A 21,032-nucleotide genomic window follows, 5' to 3' on the forward strand; every position below is an offset into this window, starting at 1 on the left:
ACAGCCCAGGTGAGGCCTAGTACCAAGTACACTAGAACTCTGCCCCACAGCAAACGCCACGCCAAGCATGTGGAAAACTACTGGGGTCAAGCTGGGCATGTGGGACACATCTGTAATCACAACAGCTGAGGGGGCAGGAAGATCAGGAGTTCAGGACCATCCTCAGCTCTATCGTGGGTTCTAGACCAGCCTCAACTGTATGAAACTCTATCTCAAAACAAACAAAGAAAAAAGCCCTGCTTTGTATGATCACAGCTAAAAAGATTGTGGCTTTCCCTGGTGAGGCTCCAATATCTCCCAAGCCCTCCGTTAGTTTAATTGGCATTTTGTTCAGAAGTCAGTAAGGATCTCTATGCCATTGTCTTTCTGGTTGACATTCTTAGTCGAGTGAACTTGGGATGAGAAGTCCAAGTCCTCTTCATCACCTCCCTGTGTGATCCTCCATGCACATCTGCCACATACGAAAGCCACTCCTTTATCTGCCTAGAGTCTCTGTAAACTGCTCAGAGTATGCACACCAATGCTCAGCATTCTGAGATCTTGAACCCCATCGTTTCAAGGCTCATCACCCACTTCCTCGTGCAGCACAGCTTGGGACACACACCATTTAGTCTGCAGATTGACAGAGAACTCACTGAACACATTCGTGCTCCAGAGCCAAGTTTGGGCCTTGCCGGCAGCTGTGCCTGACTCATCCCTTCCCCTTCCTCCTCTAGTCTGTGACTCATCAGCCCTGGCAGACCTCGGCCTCCTGCTTTCCTTCCGTAGCACTAAGGGGTCCAGATTTCTAGCCTCAGTCCATCTGGATCCAAGACCAAAGGAAGTCTTTTTCCTGACAGCCTGAAGTCCCCAACACAAGCTCTGGGTGACTCTCCGGGATATTTCCCATGGTTTGCTGTCCTTGCAGATACCGTCAATTACTGGAGAACAAGCTCTTGAGAACCAATACAGAATGGTACACAAGATACACACACACACACACACACACACACACATACACCCTGCCTTGAGGGCTACAGTTCTGACTTAACTGCTCTAGAGTCTGCTCCTTGCTCCCAGCACCACAGGGGTTTAGACGCTCTCCAGATGGTTCCAATAGACAGCCATGCCAAGAAGCACTGCTCAGGAACTTGCTACACGGCCAAGCTGGCTGCTTTCTCTGTGTTTAATCAGGCCTCTGTGAGGGCCTGGCAAGGGGCACTCTGGGAGAACCCTTTGCCTACTTGAGGCTGACCATCTGGACAATCAGGCTGGCTAACAGCAGTAAGGGCCAGCTTAAGGGAGATCAGAGGATAGCTTGGGAGAACCTCAATGCATGACCAGAGGGCAGTCACCTCTGCGCAGAGAGAACAAACCGGGCCCCAACCCAGGCGCATGGATTTCCAGGGAGACACCTTGGATGGGCTCCCTGCAATCCTTACCGCTAAGGCTGGCAGGCCCTTTCACTTTTCCCTCTTCCTGACTCCACTCAGCCTGAGGCCTGACCAGTGTGGCCAGAGCTTAGATACCTTTTCTGTGGGGACACAGAAGACCCTTCATTCAGGCCCAAGATGTGGTTGTGTGCATAGAAAAGACTCAGCTCCAAGACCGGAGTGAGCAGGAGAGCAGAGAGGGATCTGTTTCCTAAGGAAACCCCACTCCTCCCCAGCTGCTCCTCCCCAGCTGCTCCAGACTGAAGGAGGGAAAAACCTGACTCATTAGTGTCTGTGTGACTCACAGGCAGGCAACACACTCGCCAGAAGTGGGTGGGCAGTCCACAGGGGGCTCCCAACTGGAACTGTGCACAAGTAAAGTCCACCCTTTTAATCCCCTGGGTGTTCCAGGACATATCCGGCCACAATAGCTGCTAGGCTGTATGGCTGTTCTGGCAAGAAAACCTAGCTCAGCTTAGGCCCCCAATACCCACAGGCTCCTGGGGCTGGCTCAGTAAGTTACTAGCTGAGCTGGGGAAGGTGAGGAAACAAAAGGGTTTAGAACATTAAAAAAAAAAAAAAAGCAGTTTTGAAATCACAAGACCTGGGTCTACTTTTTTTTTTTTTGGTTTTTCGAGACAGGGTTTCTCTGTGTAGCCCTGGCTGTCCTGGCACTCACTTTGTAGACCAGGCTGGCCTCAAACTTAGAAATCCGCCTGCCTCTGCCTCCCGAGTGCTGGGATTAAAGGCGTGTGCCACCACGCCCGGCTGGGTCTACTTCTTGATGCCACCTTCACAGATGTGACCTCAATCTCAACATCCATCGACTGGCAGTGTGGTGCTACAGGACTATAACCCAAGCAGCTAGGGAGGCTGCGGCAGTGGATCTCGAATATAAAGTCAGCCTGGGCTATACAGCAAGAATGCATGTCCAAACAGCAACAGCCACAAAGCAATCAGAAGCAACAAAAGCTAGGACCTTGGTGAGCAGAGCCTCCTATTCCTTTCATAGGAGGATAACAGGATCCAGATTTCTGGGTGAGACAATAGCCCCAACTCTGGTAGCACCATGTCCTCTGACTTCACATGAGTAGTAGCAGCTCCTCAGTGTGTGGAGAGACCAGAGGCGTTCCTTGGCTGTGCCCAGATGGCAGTGCCCAGCTGGTTGTGGAAATGCCTGAGAGGCTGTCCAGGTATCCTAAGGCATTTAATTTCCAATGCCTAAAAAAAGTGGTCTTGGAAAACAGGGAGCCAACAGTGGTATATGTCCCCAGGAGGGCTCTGACACCTGCATGGAACCCAGGGGCAGCCAGGGCCCCCAGCATTCCCACAAAGCACATCCCAGGCCACAGAGCAGGGCCTCCAAACTGAGCCAGGAACTCTCCGTGCTCCTCCTGCTCAGGCCTTCGTTTCCTTTCCCTACAGAATGGGCTGATGCAGTGGGCAGGTGAGACCTGGTTTAAGTAACAGTAGGAGACCGGGCTTTTGTTTCCTTCCTTTTTAAAAACAGCAAACTCTTATCCCCATACACACACCCCAAAGAAAGTAGCAGAAGGCTTTCAAAGAAGCTATTCTCTGAGGCAGGCAAAGGAAAGAGGTTCTGGGGAAAGGGGTGGAGTACAAACATCATTCCTCCTGACAGGAGGACCATGAAGACCACAGGCTCCAGAGGACACCAGAGCCTCAGCTCCCACTGGCAATGCCTTCCCTCGGCTTCTCAACAGGAGCTGCTGGTGGAGGAGGAAGGCCCTCACCTGGACATCATTTACCTCAGCTCTGTGTGACAGGGACATCTCAGCTGAGATACTCTCAGAGACCAGGACATTACCTGGCAGCAGGCCCTTCCTGTATCAAGCAGTCTGGGCAGAGCTGCTTTGAATTCTTTTTTTTTTCCCTAAAAGATTTATTTATTTATTATATATAAGTACACTGTAGCTGTCTTCAGACACTCCAGAAGAGGGCATCAGATCTCATTACAGATGGTTGTGAGCCACCATGTGGTTGCTGGGATTTGAACTCTGGACCTCTGAAAGAGCAGTCAGTGCTTTTAACCTCTGAGCCATCTCTCCAGCCCCCACTGCTTTGGATTCTTAGCTGAGCTCCTTCCTCTGCACTACAGTTCATAGCTGCTTCTCGTTCTCCATTCAGCTCCAACCCACTCACTGGAAAGTCTGTAAGGACTCCTGGCCCTCCAACATACACAAGCACACGCACACACACAGACAGACATGAGAGACACAGAGAGAAAGTGCTCAGACCACTCACATACTCCCAGTCACTCGCTGGTCTTCTGGCAGGGCTAGGCCCAGTGGACAGCTCTGAAATGAGAATAAGTCTCTGACCAGACAAGCTTATCTCCTTGACTCAGCCGAGTCTGAATCACATAAATGATGCACAATGTTTTTGGTTTTTTGATACAGTATGTTCACACTTGTTGTTATGAAAATATCTGAATAATTTAGGAAATCCTTGGAATGTGTGCTCTGGCACATTTTTTTTAAACTATATAAACATACAATAAATAAATATGTAAATTCAAAGCTGAAACAAGCATCCAAATAAGTAGGTACAGGAGTGGAGGCATGTAGCCAGTCTGCAGGGAGCATACGCCCTGGCCCACGGACTCCTCCACATCTACCACAGCAGTGGCTGGAACCCAGGGTTGCTCAGCGGAGGCCTCCAAACCTGACCCTGTGTGACACAGGCTCTGGCAGGGAGGGACAAAGCCTTAGCCCCGTGCCTGAACTCAGACTCCTCATTTCACCCTCCTTCCAACACAGCACACTGCCCTACTTTGGCCTCTGCTGCTGCTAAAAGAACAAGCTCTGGGCCTCAGTTTCCCTTAGGGGTAATGATGGGAACAGAGGCATCTATGAGAGAATCTGTGTAAAAGAGCAACCCAGAGCCTGTGGGCCAACACTGCCAGTTCTGCAGCCATTCTGCCCCTGGTGCTGACAGAGTCAGCCTTGAGCTCCATACTGGGCCACTCAAGTTCTTAGGACCCTGCTTCACCCCGTCACCCCCCTCCCAGGTAACCCAATTCTCTGTGCTCAAATGACAACTTGGGTGGTGCCAGGAGGCCCAAAGGCAGGGAAGCAGATGATTACTGGCTGCTAGGATGTGCAGGCCCAGACAAAAGGGTCATGGCCCAGATTCATTTCAACATTTGATTCCTGAGCACCCTTGCCAGGCCCTCAAGGGCCTGAGGAAGTGAAGTTGACATTTTAATTACCTTAAGAATATTCAAAGCTTAAGGACTGCTTCCTCCAAGAGGTCCTCCCTTCCAACCTAACAAGTGGTCTCCCTATTCCCTATCTCAGCTTTCCTCCTAATCCAGCCATTGGTAACCCACCACCTTGACCCCATCTCTACTACTGGAAGTAGCCTCTAGGGCAGGGCCTACATCTCTCCCTCATAGTTGCTAGGTCCCTGGCACAGATTCAGTTTTCACAAGTCCTTGGTGGTTGGGTAGATGATGAATGGCTGGCTGGCTGGCTAGTTATCAGACAAGCATTGCTTGGCACAAAGGAGACCCAAAAGGTTGAGGAGAAACAAAGGTGGGAATGGAATGGGGCATGTCTGGGAAGACTTACTGCAGGAGACAGGACCTTGGGACCTTGGCTTTGGAAGAAGTGGCTCATGTGGCAGGAATGGAAGAAGCAGAGGCCTTCAGTCAGGTGGGATAGCCAGGGCAGCCAGCAGGACCAGTTGGGCATCTGATGGATTGACCTGGACCTTGCAAGGTCTAATGGGTGCCCTGCCCCATCCCATGGTCCGCCTACTTACACTCTTCTTTGTGGATAAATGAGGACACATGCCTGTGGTGTGGTGATGGGGTCAGCTCTAAACTGAACTCTCGCTGGCACTCACTGGGCTGCCCTGGTGTTTTGCTTGTTTGTTTTTAGTCTCTGTACCTCTCTTGATCAGCTCGTTTAACTGGTCATGCCACCATGGGGCACTAAAGAAAAGCTCTTATGGCCCCTCTCTCCCAAGCCTCAAAAGTAGGTATCTCCAACTTCATTCAGATAACCCAGGAAGTTGTTGGTTGTTCTGTTTTGTGATAGGGTCTCACTGCATAGCCAAGGCTGAGCAAGGACACTGTGTAGCCTAGGCTGGTCTAGAATTTGTGATCCTCCTGCCTCTGCCTCCTGAGAGCTGGGATTACAGGTGTGTGGTACTATATTTAGCTTACAGGCAAGCTTCTTTGTTTTTTTGTTTTTGTTTTTTGAGACAGGGTTTCTCTGTGTAGCCCTGGCTGTCCCGGAACTCACTTTGTAGACCAGGCTGACCTCGAACTCAGAAATCCACCTGCCTCTGCTTCCCAAGTGCTGAGATCAAAGGTGTGCGCCACCAACGCCCGGCCACAGGCAAGCTTCTTAATGATGGAAATGCTGACATGTCTGTCAACTGAAACTGGTCCAGTATAAGCAAGCCATAAAGAACTGATAGGACCCAAATCCAAAAGGATGGCTGTGCCTGGCCTGAGAGGGTCTTAAGGACAGAGAAGGGCAGCAGCAGAAGAGCTGAGAGAGAAGGCCAGAGAGAGAAAGGACAGAAACCCAGATGCTCACAGTCTCTGGTGAGCTGTCCCTGATGCCTACTCTTGTGTCATCCTGAAAGGGGGCAGTCACACCTTTGCCAGCCATGGTGTTAAAGCACTGACAAAGAGCAATATGGCAGGGGAGTAGGTAAGAACTGCATCTGACACCACCTCTACTTGGCAGAGCTGGGGTAACTCCAGTGGTCAGTTAGTGGTCGTGCCAGTGGTCAGTTAGTGACCCTGTTAGTGGTCAGATAGTAGTCCCGCCAGTGGTCAGTTAGTGGCCCTGCCAGTGGTCAGTTAGTGGCCCTGCCAGTGGTAAGTTAGTAGTCCCACCAGTGGTCAGTTAGTGGCCCCGCCAGTGGTCAGTCAGTGGCCCCGCCGGTGGTCAGTCAGTGGCCCCGCCAGTGTCAGTGGCCCTGTCGGTGGTCAGTCAGTGGTCCTGCCAGTGGTCAGTCAGTGGTCCTGCCAGTGGTCAGTCAGTGGCCCTGCCAGTGGTCAGTCAGTGGCCCTGCCAGTGGTCAATCAGTGGTCCTGCCAGTGGTCAGCCAGTGGTCCTGCCAGTGGTCAGTTAGTGGCCCTGTGAGTGGTCAGCCAGTGGTCCTGTCAGTGGTTAGTTAGTGGTCAGTTAGTGGTCCTGTCAGTGGTCAGTTGGTCCTGTCAGGTTTGTGTGCTTCCCAAGAAAACGGGCAACTCTAAGTGAGCTCAGGTTGGCACCTGTGAGGAAGAAAATCTAGATGAACACACACCAACCTTGCCAGCTGAGGGCTGGTGGGTAGGCCGTGCCTTTTCTAAGCAGCATGTTTGTGCACAGGTGGGCTTTTTAAAGAGCAATGCACCTGAGTGTGTATCTTTCATCTAAATGAAGTTTGGTAGAGAATTTAAAGCCGTGTAGGGCAATAGAGACCTCTGTTGTGACAAGTCTGAGACAGTCCAGCTGGATCTTTGGTTGCAGAAAAATGTATTGATCGTCTTGGATCATCTAAAGCTTCACCTTAAGCCACGCGCCTCAGATGAGCTACGAGGGTCGGTGCGGCAGTGCACATACTTGTAAGCTGAGACAGGATCTGGTGAGTCCTGCAGTTGCCAGTGTCTCAAAACCAAAACCTAAACCAAAATGGGGTTTGGGGCAGGACTGAGCCTCCCTCCACACTGCAGGAGCATCAGGCATGTACGGTGCTCAGTACTGTGCTTAGCTCAGTGCTAAGAGAGCGAAGCAGAGTGAAACACACAGTTCTCCTGGGAAAAGGTGATGTGAGCGAGGGGCAGCAGGAACAACAGAGAGGACCTGCCCACTCTTAGCAGAAGGCAGGCTGACAATTGGGTGGCCAGGCGTCACAGCTGCTCCAGGCTATAAGGCTTCCTGGAGTAGAAGGCCGTAGGGCCTGGCTGGCCTGGGGCTGCTGGTCACAGCCCATATCACCTGTCCTTTCTGAGACAAGTCTGACAAGGGCTTAAGATCTGTGTCAAAGAGAGCTGAGTCAGTTTTGGGATGGGTGGGGCTATGCAGAGGCAGGGCAGACGGGTCAAGCCTCATTCTCTCAGGAGTGCTCCACTAGTCCCACACTGGCCAGAGCAGCCTCGCGTTGGGCCCCTCCCTTGTTTGGGTAGCTTAGAAGACAGGAGCTTCTTTATCAAACCCAGGAGAAAAAAGAGGCCCCCAGGAGGAAGCAGCCCGAGAAGATGGTGCCCCTGCAGACAGGTTGTAGCTGCCATTTGTGCACTAGAAGAGCACTTGTCCCAAACCTACTCCCTGCCATAGATGCTAGATAGGCTCCAGAGTGAGGTGAACAAGAGGAGGAGGCAGTGCCAACAGTGCCAGGCAGCAGGAGCTATCTGTTTTCAGTATTGCCACCAGACTGAGAGCCCCGTGGGCACATCTCAGAGCAGTGGGAAAGGCATCCTCTTGGTTTCAGCTCAGCTAGAAGGCAAGGACAGCTAAGGCTGGCAGCCCTGACCAGGGATGCTATTTGCTTGCAAGTGAACATTTCGTCGCCTTGGTGACCCAGGGAAGCACAGGGCAGGCACCAGTCACAAAGCCAGAGAGAGCTACACTGAGCCTTGACATTTCCAGCTGGGAAAGTGGATAAATGCAAAGCACGCCTCCCTCAGTGGACTCTAACCTAACCATGGGCCAGGAACGACATGGTCACATGAAGACCTCAAAGATGTGCAAGGCTCCATCTTGCCCCTCCAAAAGCAAGGGCAGAAAGCTAGAGGAGGCAAGAGCAAAGATGAGCAGGACTTTAAAAGAGAGAACACAGACACGTTAGGGGAGAATGCAGAAGAGGCTCTGAGCTGGGTGGCATTAGATAACAAAACAAGCCAGCACATCCCCACAGCAGACAGCTTCACCTGCTTGGTTTGCTCTGAAGCAAAGATGAGAACACCTTGGCTCCCTCCAGGTGGTTGCTTTCTGCAAGCCAGTCAGTATCTCTCAACTGTCTTACCTTTCTAATAATGGCGTCCCACTTGGCTGACCTTCAAACTGCCTGCTAAGCCAGCCAACTACCTAGACCCCAGTGTCACAATCTCTGCTGTCTAGGCCCACATGTAGCCCTAGGTTCCCCCCACAATGTACTCCAGGCCAGCCTCAGTGAAGGCTTTTTCACTGGTGAATTATTTAGGTCTTTTTTTTTCCTTTATGTTTCTGTATACTGGTGTTTTGCCTGCATGTATGTATGTGTGCATCATGTATGTGTCTGGTGCCTGTGGACATCAAATTGGAGTTACAGATGGTTGTGAGCCACCAGGTGGATGTTGGGATCAAACCTGGATCCTCTATAAGAGCAGCCAATGCACTTAACTGGTGGGCCATCTCTCCAGCCCCATCACTGGCAAATTTTTAAGGAAAATCCCTTCACCCCAGGGTCTGTCACAGCACTCATGCCCCTTTCTTCCTTTTGGACCCTCAAGCCACAGGCAATCTGCTCTTAACCTAGGAACTATCTCTATTCTTCCCAGATCCCGAGGCAATCACTTGATTTATCAGAGGATCAGCTTGTAGACTAGGTTATATATGCCTGGGACCAGCCCCAGAACTGGCAGAAGTTGTAGAACAGAAACACAGCCCACCCCCTGCAGTACTAAATAGGAACCCTCACCCAAACACCTTCCTCATTTTTTAAAATTTTTTTTTAAAATGACATATGCCACACATAGAGCAATTACCTAAGAGAAACATAAAAAGAGAAAAATGTAAGTCACCTGTATTCTATTGCCTAAAAATAACTAGCAAAACCACACTGAGGTATTTTCTGCAATGATGGGATCATACAGTGTGCATAACTGAAGCTTGTGGTGTTGTAACAGCCTCACTCTGAAGCCAGCCCCCAGCTCAGTGACTCCCAACCCCCTGCTGCTAGTCATATTCACCTATGGCGGCTCAATGCAAATCCAGATGCCCAAATGCTTGGTTGTGCCTGGTAGTGACTCAGGAAGCACATGAAATCTAAATAAAATAAAAAGTCCTGCTGTCTTTATTTCAGACTCATTCAGGAAGCAATTACTCGGTGCTCACCATGCTACGTGCTAGGCACTATACCAAATGTGATTCTTCAAAGCCAGACAGTATCCTCGACTCATTCATTCATCTACTCAGTCACAACACGTATGAAGCCCTAGGCCTGGGACTGTGGACAGAGTAAAAACACTGTCAAGGTCAGAGCCAGTCAAGGAGACAAACACAAAAGGACAGTGAGAGATCAAGTTACAAGTACAGAGAACAGAGATGGAGGGCCTCAGAGGAGGTAAAGCAGAAGAGGACGTGCTCCCATGGCTCAGTCTGGGCCCCATTAGAGGGTCTGATTGTCAGGGTTCTGAGCTGCTGTGAACCTGGCCTAGCAGTGTACTGAGGTCTCTGCATGGAGATGATGGAGATGGGGATGGAGGGACTGGATCTGGGAGGGGCTTGAATTACATATTAGGTAACTCTGTTTCTAAAACCAAGGCTGGAGCTCTTACCAAGGGCAGGCACATACCCAACCACTAAGTTCTCCCCAGCATGTTTCTAATTTCCTACACTGTGATGAAAGTCTTCGCACATAAAGCTTTGGGCACATTTCAGCTTGGTCCCTGTGATAAAATCCTCACTGGGGAATTTCTAGGTCAAAGAGGCAGGATATTTTTAGGGCTCTTGGTCCTTTTGCCAAACTGCTTTCCAGAAAGACCTCTGAATTCCCATTCTACCAATAGTGCCCACAAGTGCAGTAGTGTTCAGGTCCAACAGGGGTCAGAGGGCAGCTCCTGTTCCCTCCACTGTTAGGACAGAAGACTCAGGAAGCACCTTTATTAGGCTCTGAATGAAAGGATGGCTTCCAGGAACAGGTTACGCTACGTCAACAGGACCTGGGGCTAAGGAACTAAGTGGGGCTAAGTGACTTTGCAGATAGGTTGGGCCAAATAAGAGGCTCTCTTCTTGTTCTAACCCATCTTCCTTACTATTAGTGATATCTCACTCATTTGCTCAAAAACATTCCCTTCCAGGACTCTCCAATGCCTGTAAGGCAGAGGCTGGAGAGACAGCTCGGTGGTTAAAGAGTGCAGGCCACCTCTTCCTGAAGACCCAGCAGCAAGTCAGGCAGCTTCTGGAACCCCAGCTCCAAGGAATCCAATGCACTCTTCTGGCCTCTACAGGTACACACACACAAACACACAAACACACTCACAGACACACACACAGACACACACACAGACACATACACACACATGCAGTGTACACTCATAGACATAGACACATTTCTAAAAACACCCTAAAATATAGTGAGTTGGCCTAATGTTATTTATATTTTAATGTTAATATTTGGCCCCTAGGACTGGTTACCCCAGAGATGAGAGAGTCTACATGTAAGATGCTGAGTGACCCTTCCCCAAGTTACTTCTGATTGGTAAATAAAGATGCCAACAGCAAATAGCTGAGCAAAAGAGACATGGGTGGGGTTTAGGTTTCCGCTGGCTTGGGGTCAGAGGGAGACTACGAGGGTAGAAGAGTGCAGGATGAGGAAGGAGAAGCCACCATGAGTCGATTAGGAGTCAAGAGAACGTGGACCCGAGGGCAGAAGGGTTAAGAGCAGCCCAGATGAAACAGTAAATAAAAAACTCGGAGTCATGGATTGAAAAGTGGATTCTGGGGGCTGGAGAGATGGCTCAGTGGGTAAGAGCACCCGACTGCTCTTCCGAAGGTTCAGAGTTCAAATCCCAGCAACCACATGGTGGCTCACAACCATCCGTAACGAGATCTGGCGCCCTCTTCTGGAGTGTCTGAAGACAGCTACAGTGTACTTACATATAATAAATACATCTTAAAAAAAAAATGAAAAAAAAAATTAAAAAAAAAAAAAAAAAAAAGAAAAGTGGATTCTGACAGCACAGAGAGCAGTAGCTGCCCAGCTCTTACTTATGTTGTTTAAGGCTTATACTGTAAATATGAAGTCTGTGCTGTCCTTCATCTGAGAACTAAAGGATCTAACTAAGTAAGGCAGGGTAGAAACCTGGGGCCAAGTTTAAATGATTTCTACAACATACTAGTGCCTCAATGATGAAATTGAATTCCTTATTACAGAGATCATACTTTCCAAAAATATGCCCTTCAATACAGTTCACTCACTACCTTTTTTTTTTTTTTTTTTTTTTTGAGACAGGGTTTTTCTTTTTTAGTCCTGGCTGTCCTGAAATTCACTGTGAAGACCAGGTTAGCCTCTAACTTACAAGAGACCCTCCTGCTTCTGCCTCCCTCCCCAGTGCTGGGATTAAAGGCATGCACCACCATGCCTGGCCACTCATCTTTTAACAAGTATTTCAATGCGTACTCTTTATATACATGGAGCATACACATAAGCATTCCTCTCAAAATAAAGCAGAAACACATAGTGAGAAGAGGGGCATAATTTTAGAAACAGTGGTTAGAGAAGGCTCGAACAGGTGTAGAGGCCAAAATGACCTAAAGAGTGAGCCACATGGAAGTCTGGGACAGTCTTCTTTCCTGCCCATCCTCTGTGCTCAGACTACACCCAGCACCACTCTCCATGCATCCCCAGATCTCAGGCCCATGTTTCCCTCCTGAAGACCCCTCCCCCCTCCTCTAGTTGACCTTGATGACCTCTTAGCCAGCTTGGGTGTTACGCTATGAAGACCTCCTGCTCTTGACTCTCTGGGTTTGGTCTGCTCCTGGCACTTCATAGTCTCTTTGTAGTCTACAGATATGATCTATACATTGTGACCGCATTGCCCAGCATATACAAGAGTCTCTATAATAGCTTGCTTCTACACAGAGCAGACGTGCTTTAGTCAGCTTCTGATTCACGAAGTTTTGTGGCAGGGCAGTCTGGGACAAAGATGTTCAGCAAGGGTGTGTGCAAGTTTGTTGAAGAGAAAGTGGGTGAATTACTGGATCCTGAGATGAGCACCAGCAGCTGAGGTCCACTTCTCCTGGTATCTTCATGTCCGGAACAGTACATGAGACAGAAAACAGGTTTCCCCTCCACTATGCCACGACGCCTTTGGGCCCCTGTAACACAGCAATGGGGCTGTACACCAAAGAAGACACCTGCCTTCATAGAATGGGCTGAATACCTGACGCCACGACTGTCCTCATAAATCTCTCTTAGTGGAGCAGAGAAACGGCTCCGTGGTAAAGAGCACTTGCTGCTCTTCCACAAGATCAAGTTTGGTCCCCAGGACCCACAGTAGGTGACTCACAACCACTTTTGACCCCCAACTCTTGGATATCCAATGCCCTCTTCTGAACTCTAAGAGTACTCACACATGTGCACACACACACACACACACACACAAATCTTGAAATAAATAAACAGAACCCCCTTTTCTTAGTGCCTAGCTAGTTGGGGGAACATAGAGTCTTGCTTCCCAGCCAATCCACTAAGATTTAGGAGGGTCACAAGAGGTGAGATGAAGGCGGTAGACAAGCCATGGCAAAGGCCTCCTGGAACTCAAAGAGGAGAGGGCAGAGGTGGGAAGGGCGGCATCAGAGCTTGCAAGGGGGTTAAAGGCCTGACTCATGGTGGTAAAAGGGATGTGGTATTTATATCTGAAAGGAATCCCAGTTGCCTCTGTGCTACGGGCTTGGTCACTAGCCTTAAAGGTTGGTAGAACCTATGCCGGGCATGGTGGTGCACACCTTTAATCCCAGCACTCAGGAGGCAGAGGCAGGTGGATTTCTGAGTTTGAGGCCAGCCTGGTCTACAAAATGAGTTCCAGGACAGCCAGGGCTATACTGAGAAACCCTGTCTCGAAAGAAAAAAAAAAAAAGTCGGCAGAACCTTTAAGAGGTGGCGTGTACTGGATAAAATTCTGGGACCCTGACCTACTCTTGTTTGTTTCCTGGCTGCCAATGAAAAGACCTCCTCTGCCATGGGCTTTAACAGGCCCAAAGTGACAATCAAAAGAACATGGACTGAAGCCCCTCAAGCTATGAGCCAATCAAGCCTTTTTTCATTTTAAGGTAATTCTCTTGGGTACTTTGTTACAGAAATAATAAGCTAACTATCACAAAGGCTTGAGGGAAAAGCTAATACACCCAAATCTTATGTTAATTCTGCTTTTTGGTCTTCCTCACATCCTTGGCTGTCGTAGGGCGGGGTCTGTGTGTGTGTAGGGGGGAATACAACTTCCTCCCACTGAGGTGTACTCCAGGAGACAATTCTGGGTCTACTACACCTATTACCACTTGTTTTTACTCCATGCCTGGATCCTCTGAGTCCTACATCCTAGTGACCACAGACTGACATCCATTAGAAACACAAAAGCCACTCCCTTCCCAGCCGGGTGCTCACAGCTCACCTATGCCTGCCTGGCAGCTTGAGTGTGTCTCCTTTAACCACGTGGCTGACAGGTGTCACAGCCTAAGGGAGCCAAGCAGAACAAACTCCACATTTGGATCCCACCCTTTCAACTGGCTCTGTGACCCCGAGCAAGCTTTGGTACTCAATCTGTGAGGCAGAGAGTAACAGTGCTTGTCGGTGTTAGAGAAAGCACAGAACATGCCTGTGCCTGCATGGGATGCCATAAATGGCCGTTTCCTTTTATTGTTCCCAAGTGTCATCCTTCCTTGTCTTGCCACCGTCAGGCCTGTCATTGAGGGTCAAGGCATCTGGGCCAGCAGGCTGAGCGCAGTGTGTCTGACTGAGGCTCTGCTTCTAAAGTGCCCAACACAAACAGATGCTCTGAAATGAGATGTCAGTGGCAGAGGAACCAGGAGGGAAACAGTACCTAGAAGTACAATGTGTCAAGGGAGCTGAATCCCAAGGTCTCTAGATCTTTAGGTAGGCAGACAAGAGATGCTAAGGCAGCTAGAGGGGCGTTAGCTCAGGGATGCTTCATCAGAAGGAAAAAGAGAGGCAGACAAGAAACAGGACAAGGAGATAAAAATCTCTACAGAAGACCTAGGAGAAGACAGACGTGTAACTCAGTTGAAGAGCCCTTGCCTAGTGCATACAAAGCTCTAGGTGTGATTACTGGCATGAAGAAGAGAGAGAGGGGAGAGGAGGGGAGGGGAGCTGAGGAGAGACCCCAGGAGTTGCCAGAATAGCCTAGTCTCTACAGTCAGTTCCCCCTCAGAGAGACTGTCACGGTATAGCACCCTCCAGATTCCCCTCCAACCTCTAACACCCCTGTTCCTAGCACCACACGGCCCTGCATGCCCATCTCTACTCTCCCCCTGGCCAAACACATTCTAAAGAAGAAGGTAACGAAAGCGCTAGCTTTACTCTTCAAACAGAGCTCTTCAGATGCTGAAATAAGAAGACTGTGGGTCAGAAAGGAGGCAGAATGTGTCTGGGCAGGCATTCCGAGGGGTGACTCAGGCAAGTCATTTGGCCTATGTTTGATTCCTTCCACTCTAAGACAGATTGTTAGTGCCTAGCCCACCAACCAACAGAACAGACCCAGCACATGGCACACACAAGGCGGGCACACTCAGCTCATGAAATTTCACTGAGTAACAGAACTGTCCTCGAAAGGACACAGCAGCCCTGTGCAATAAAGTAGCAACAAAACAGAATGTAGAGCAGTAGTTCTAACCCTCCCAAAGGTGAAAACTTTAATGCAGTTCCTCGGGTTGTAGTGACCTCCAACCATAAAATTACTTTCATTGCTACTTTATAGCTGTAATTTTGCTACTGTTATGAATCATAATATAAATATCTGATATGAAGGATATCTGATATGAAACCCTGGTAAGAGGGTTGTTTGACACCCACAAAGGGGTCACAACCCACAAACCCACAATTGAGAACCACTGCTGTAGAGGAATGGGCCAACATGAACAAGGGCCTCCTATTCACTGGTCCATCTGAGATCTAGCCTTGCTCAAGGAAAGTCTGGCTGCCCTGGTCAGGCCCCTAAGTGGAGCAAGTGCACACTGGCTAGACATCTGGGCAGCAGGGCCTGCAGGGTTTTTCCCACTCTGGTATTCTGCCCCAGAGCCCTGGCACTGAAGAGGCAGTCTCATCTGCATCAGGCAGGATCAATTCCCAGCACTGCCAGTTATAGATATGTTCCTCCTGCAGCCTCTGAGGTTTACACAACACTCCTATCCATTTGGTGCTTTGAGAGGAACCTCCAAACCCATGCTGTACCTACAGAAAGTCAATGAGACTGAGCAAAGGCCAAAGGATAGGCAGCTCAGTTATGCAAAGTCTGAAGCCCCACAATCCCAGGACTAGCTAGCTGATTAGCAACAGCAGACAGTAGGTGCACCCTGCTCTCAGACCCAGCCCAGTGCCAGCTTCTATGCCCAATCTAGATACCTGGCCAGGTGGTTGTATAATCTGCTCTGGAGAGGTACACAATGATGCCTAGCTCATGCTGGAGGGGACCTGGACCAATCCTCAAAGAAGAAGGGTAACCAGAGATCCTGAATGGGCTTCCCCTGTAAGGAAGTCTAGAGCATGCTGCTCATGCCTGGGTGAGGGTGACCCTTTCTAAAGCACCATCCAGAAAGAGCTACTGCCAGGCTGTGGCGCCAGGGCTTATCTTTTGCAGACCCAGATCCTGTTGGAGCTGGAAAGGTCCTAGCTAGATGCCCCAGATGATGCAAGCATGCCCCTGAGCAGACATGAGCAATTGGGGGTGGGGTGGGCTCCTTCGGCACAAGTTGGTTCCTATTTTAGACTGCTTTCTTAAGCTTTCTCTTATAGGGAACAGAAAACCTAACTTCCAGGAAGTTCCCTCCATGGGTGGTAACTCTATCTACAAAAATCACACAACAACTCTCTAGGCAGGAAGCCCTGCTGTAGGGTTCAGATCGCTCAATAACTGTGTGCCATGGAGTCAGATGGATCTGCTTAAAACCAAGAGTAGAACATTTCCCTAACCTCAGACTTCTTCCCTTATTGAAGAGGGATGAGAATCCACTTTATGGGTTAACAAGGGAGAGATCTGCAGGAGGGTGTGCACAGCTCGGACACACTGCTACACCCACTACATGCTAGGTAGGAATGCTAAGGGAGCCTTGGTGACAGTTTAGATTTCTGAGAGCCTCTTCCGTCACCCTAAGTCCTTGTAGTTTCTTACTAAGCAGTTCCCAGTTCCTGACAGCATAATTTCAAGTTCCTCAAACATCCCCTCATTGCTGTCACTTGGCAGCTAATGTATAAATGCCATGTCTTGGAAAGGAGCCAAAACTCTGTGTTAGAATTTGAACACATCTCTCTGGTAAGATGCCAGAGGGGATCTCTTCAATCTCAGTAGTGCTAAGCACCTTCGATGTACCCTTCAGGTACCACACCGAGCCCTGCAGGGTCACTGCTCCACTACATAAAAACCTTCCTTCCAATGATTTAGGGTCCTAGCTACTCCATAAAGCAATGCTCTGGTAAACTCAATGCTGTCTCTTCATGGAGGCTCTAGGGTTCATGCATCCCACAAAGTCTGACTTTAAACCTTCATTTGCCATGGGGAGCAAGCAGACAGATGTGCCTTTCCACGGCTTCTACTTCAACGTCTGCCTTCAGGTTCCTGCCTCTTAGAGCTCCTGCCCTGGTTTCTTTCAGTGATGGACGACGGCGTGGACATAAACCCAATAAACCCTTTCCTCTCTGAGCTGCTTGTTGGCCATGGTGTTTCATCCCAGTGACGGAAACTCTTAACACAGGCCATGATAATCCAAATCAAGTGACAACACACAACTCAGAGAAGACCAGGTCCTGGGGGAGGGGGAGGGCGAGGGGGCTGCCAGCCCTGGCCCTCGGAATCTGGCCAGTGTCCTGCTGCATGTGCTGCTTTCCTACGAGACGGCAAGACTGTCACCATCCAAGAGCCTTTCTTTGGAGTTCCCTGCTCAGATCCCACTTTGGTTGTATGGATCACAGAAGAACTGGACTGTCGAGCAGAGGCAGCTATAAAGCACATGTTCTAGTGTCAACTATGGCTCTGGCAGGGATGCTCCAGCCCTGAGGAGTTTCATTTATTTATTTAAACTCATCCACAGGTAGTCCTCAACAGGGATGGGGCCACCGGGACCACATGAGATAAACATGGCTCCATCAGTGCCAACCTCACGAGACTGCTTGGCTACTGTGTTCCTTCTTTAGGGAAGTCTTCCTGACCCCCTCGCCCCATTCTCGTTTCTCTAATCCTATAATTCTGTCCCCATACCACCTCCTTTCACACAGTGGCATTTGTCAATGTTAGTTATTTAACTATCATCTGTTTTCCCCACTATCTGTGGGTCCTTGTTCAACTTCAAGCTTAGGCACAGGGCCCAGCACATACAAACTCAGCGCACATCCGAGGTGTGGGGTTCAGTCCTTGGCTAAGGAAGCGTCCGTTTGCTAGTCACACTGAGGCCCCCCGCACGGCACCACTGTGCTTTTCACTTTTAATACAGCAGTCAACAGACGACACAGTTATTCAGGACTTTGTTAGGTGATTTTGACTGACTATAAATTAATGTAAGTGTTCTGAGTATACTCACGGTAGAATACTCCGTTATGAGGCTCAATAAATATATAATAGGTATTAACACATTAATAAGTATAATTAATTTATACATTTGAGATGGAAATCTCACTATGCTTCCCAGGATGATCTAGAAGTTCTGGGCTCAAGCCATCCTCTAGACTCAGAGGCCTTCTGGGAAACTGAGACTATAGAACCACCACCAAACCAGCTTAGATGAGAGGTGCTGGCCTAATGATATTTCCATTTTATGGAGTTTTATCAGGACACAGCCTCAGTGTGAGTCAGGAATACCTGTATATGCTTCAGATAGACACAGATGCCACCTTTATCCATACAGAGAGCAAAGCCACAGTCGGCCACCCAGTGCCCCAGGATCTTGGATTCAACAGAGACAAGACAGGCCAGGAAAAGAACAACAGTGTCTACTGTGGGGATGCCAGGCAGTGGGGTTACTCCACTCACCCCTCACAGCTGCTCTATGAGCTTGGTGCCAGGCACCCTCCGTAAAGATATGTAAAAACGGAGGCATTAAGAGGTAACAAATATGCCAGGCAGTGGTGGCACATGCGGTTTGTTTCAGTACTCAGGAGGCAGAGGCAGGAGGATCTCTGTATGTTTGAGGTCAGCCTGATCAAGTTCCAGGATAGCCAGGGCTATATACTGAAACCCTATCTAAGTGGGGGAAAAAGAGTTAAGAAATACAAGTTGGGCATAATAGCAAATAACCCAGGACTTGAGAAGCTGAGACAAGAGGATTATAACTTCAAGGCCAGCCTAGGTTACCCAGCTTTCCAGACCACCCTGGGCTGTATACTGTAAGACCATGTCTATTACAATAACACAAAGTTAAGCAATACAATCATTAAGTAAATCTGTGTCCCTAGCCTTTAAGCTGCAAGGTCTCCCTTTGTAACCTGATTGAGGCTAGCAAGCCAGTGTTTAAATACTGCATCTGCTTAAGCCTGGGGCCTTCCCTAAGATAGGGACCATGTCCAAAGACCTTCAGTATATCCCTTCAAGGCTGAAAGAGAGATGAAAGATGAAGTTTCAGAGTACACATCTTTCTGATAAATATGCATACTCACTCACACACACACACACACCAATACCTAGCCATATTTCACTTGAGAAGTAATGCCATAGTAGGTAAGATTTTGTCACACTCTCCCTTCAACAGTTCTACCTATAAAATATATTTTCAAAACCCAAAATGGGATTATGATATTGAATATGCTTTTCAAATGTCTCATTTGCCACAGTTCCCAGAGAACACAATTTATTCTTTCTCCCCATTGACAGTTACCATTCACAGACAATGACAGACATAAAGGGCCTGCCTCTAAGAGCAGAGATGGCCCGCACCAGCACAGAGTGTGCAGAAGAGGGCAAGCCATGGGCATTTCAGCAGGATGGCAGCTGAGTCTCAGTGGAAAGACTGCTTGCAGGGGGATTCAAGCGATTGAACAACTGCTTCTCCTTTGCCCCTTTGTCAGGACAGCACCAATTAAAGGTCCGGGGCAGTGGTTCTCAACCCATTGGTTGTGCCCCCTTGTAGGGTCGCATATCAGATAGCTATATATCAGATAATTTGTATTACAAATTGTAACAGTAGCAAAATTATAGTTATGATGTAATAAAATAATTTTATGTTGGGCTTGACTCAACATGAAGAACTGTATTAAAGAGTCAGAGCTTTAGGAAGGTTGAGAACCACTGGGCTATAGCTTCAGGAAGGCAGTTTCCGACACGGTGAAGAGGGCCACTGGAGTGGGGGAATCCACAGTAAAGAGAAACACTTGTGAGTTCTCACTCCCACCCAACACTCTGCGAATGACACTGTGGAGTTTCTTCAATTGTGCCAGCAACAGTTTACGACAGCCAAAAGGGGAACTGGAGAAGCTGGGGTTAAGATGGGCTGTGGAGGTATCTGCCTTGCAATCCTTCAACTAACTCTCCTCCTCCAGTAGGAGGCAAGGGTAGCACAAGCTAGACCAACCATGGAGTCATAGCAATACAGAGTCTAGCCTGATCCCACTTATTGATGGTGCTGGGGAGAGGGAACACCTTAGAGCTTCAGTCTCCACCTGTGAGAGGATGGGGATACGACTTAGCTCGGTAGCTTACATGGAGTTAATGTAATACATGTGAAATGTTTTGTACTGTACTGGCTCCACCCAAGCTGCCCATACTTCCATTCAGATGACATAATGCTGCGTGGTACTTGGGCGTGGTGTGGAGCCCTGTCTGAGTGACCTTTAGGTCCTCATTCCAGATGACTTCTGTTGGTCTCCCATGACTGCTTTGTGTGTGTGTGTGTGTGTGTGTGTGTGGTCAGGAGGGAGCGGGCTGAGCTCATCTTCCAAGAGAGAAGTGCAGTGCAGAAAGACCTGCAGGTAGGCCAACTTACCTATGGTAATGATGGCTATGGCCACTCCCCTGTCCATCTGTGTTGGCCTCCATGGCCTGCTCCCCATCAAGAAAACCATGGTGCGCATGTTCCTGAGACACAGGGAAGGGGGGATGTGAAACGTTGCTGCATCCGGTTTTCTCAGCAGCCTAGGAAGAGGACCCAGATGGAGAAAGAGAGTGGAGGCTAAAGTCTGGGGCCCACTGAATCTAGCGAGGTGCAAGAGGCTTCAGGAAAGGACCAGGGTCAGGCAGAGGAGAGGCTATGGTATTCCTTTTCATCCTGCCCTGCCTTCCCAGCTCCCCTCTGCTTTCAACATCTTGCTCTTCCTGTGGATCTAAAGCTTCCTTTACCCAGGAGCCCCACGCTGCCTTTGGTGTGTGTGTTCCTCACTCTATAGCTTCTTTGGCTATTTCTGTTTCTTTTCCCCTCCCAGAGCCTCTGTGGGAACTGCCTGCCCCCACCCCAGGCCAGACTTTGAATTCCAGTGTCAGCTCATTCCCAAACTAGGCCCCTTGGCATGTTACTTTTCCTAAAACGCAGCTGCTGCATGTTCCCCTGACCTGCCCAGCTGTTCTTGTCCTCAACCAGGGTCCATAACTTGTGACAATAAATAGGAAATGAAAAGCAGAGGGTTGCCAGGTGCCTGATGACTGCCCTTCCAGCTGCCCAGATTCCTACTGGGAAACAAGCACAGTACTAGACATAATAAAGCTAACACTCATACTTCCCGTGTTCTCCTAGAGTCTTACAG

At 49.1% G+C, this 21,032-nt stretch overlaps 1 protein-coding gene across 2 annotated transcripts in view; it reads right to left on the bottom strand.

Moving 5' to 3' along the window:
• Positions 1-21,032, bottom strand: part of Ubtd1 (ubiquitin domain containing 1) — a 55,943-nt gene that overhangs the window by 15,859 nt on the left and 19,052 nt on the right. The window contains exon 2 of one of the 2 annotated variants that reach the window (XM_021151444.3): positions 20,279-20,370. The exons of the other annotated variant lie outside the window; for it this stretch is intronic. Coding sequence (XP_021007103.1) covers positions 20,279-20,370 — 92 coding nt within the window. The remainder of the gene's footprint in view (positions 1-20,278; positions 20,371-21,032) is intronic. 2 annotated transcript variants of the gene reach the window in all.

This window comes from Mus caroli, unplaced genomic scaffold (assembly GCF_978045245.1).
Source record: "Mus caroli unplaced genomic scaffold, Mus_caroli_1 scaffold_20, whole genome shotgun sequence".
NCBI classification, from domain to species: Eukaryota; Metazoa; Chordata; class Mammalia; order Rodentia; family Muridae; genus Mus; species Mus caroli.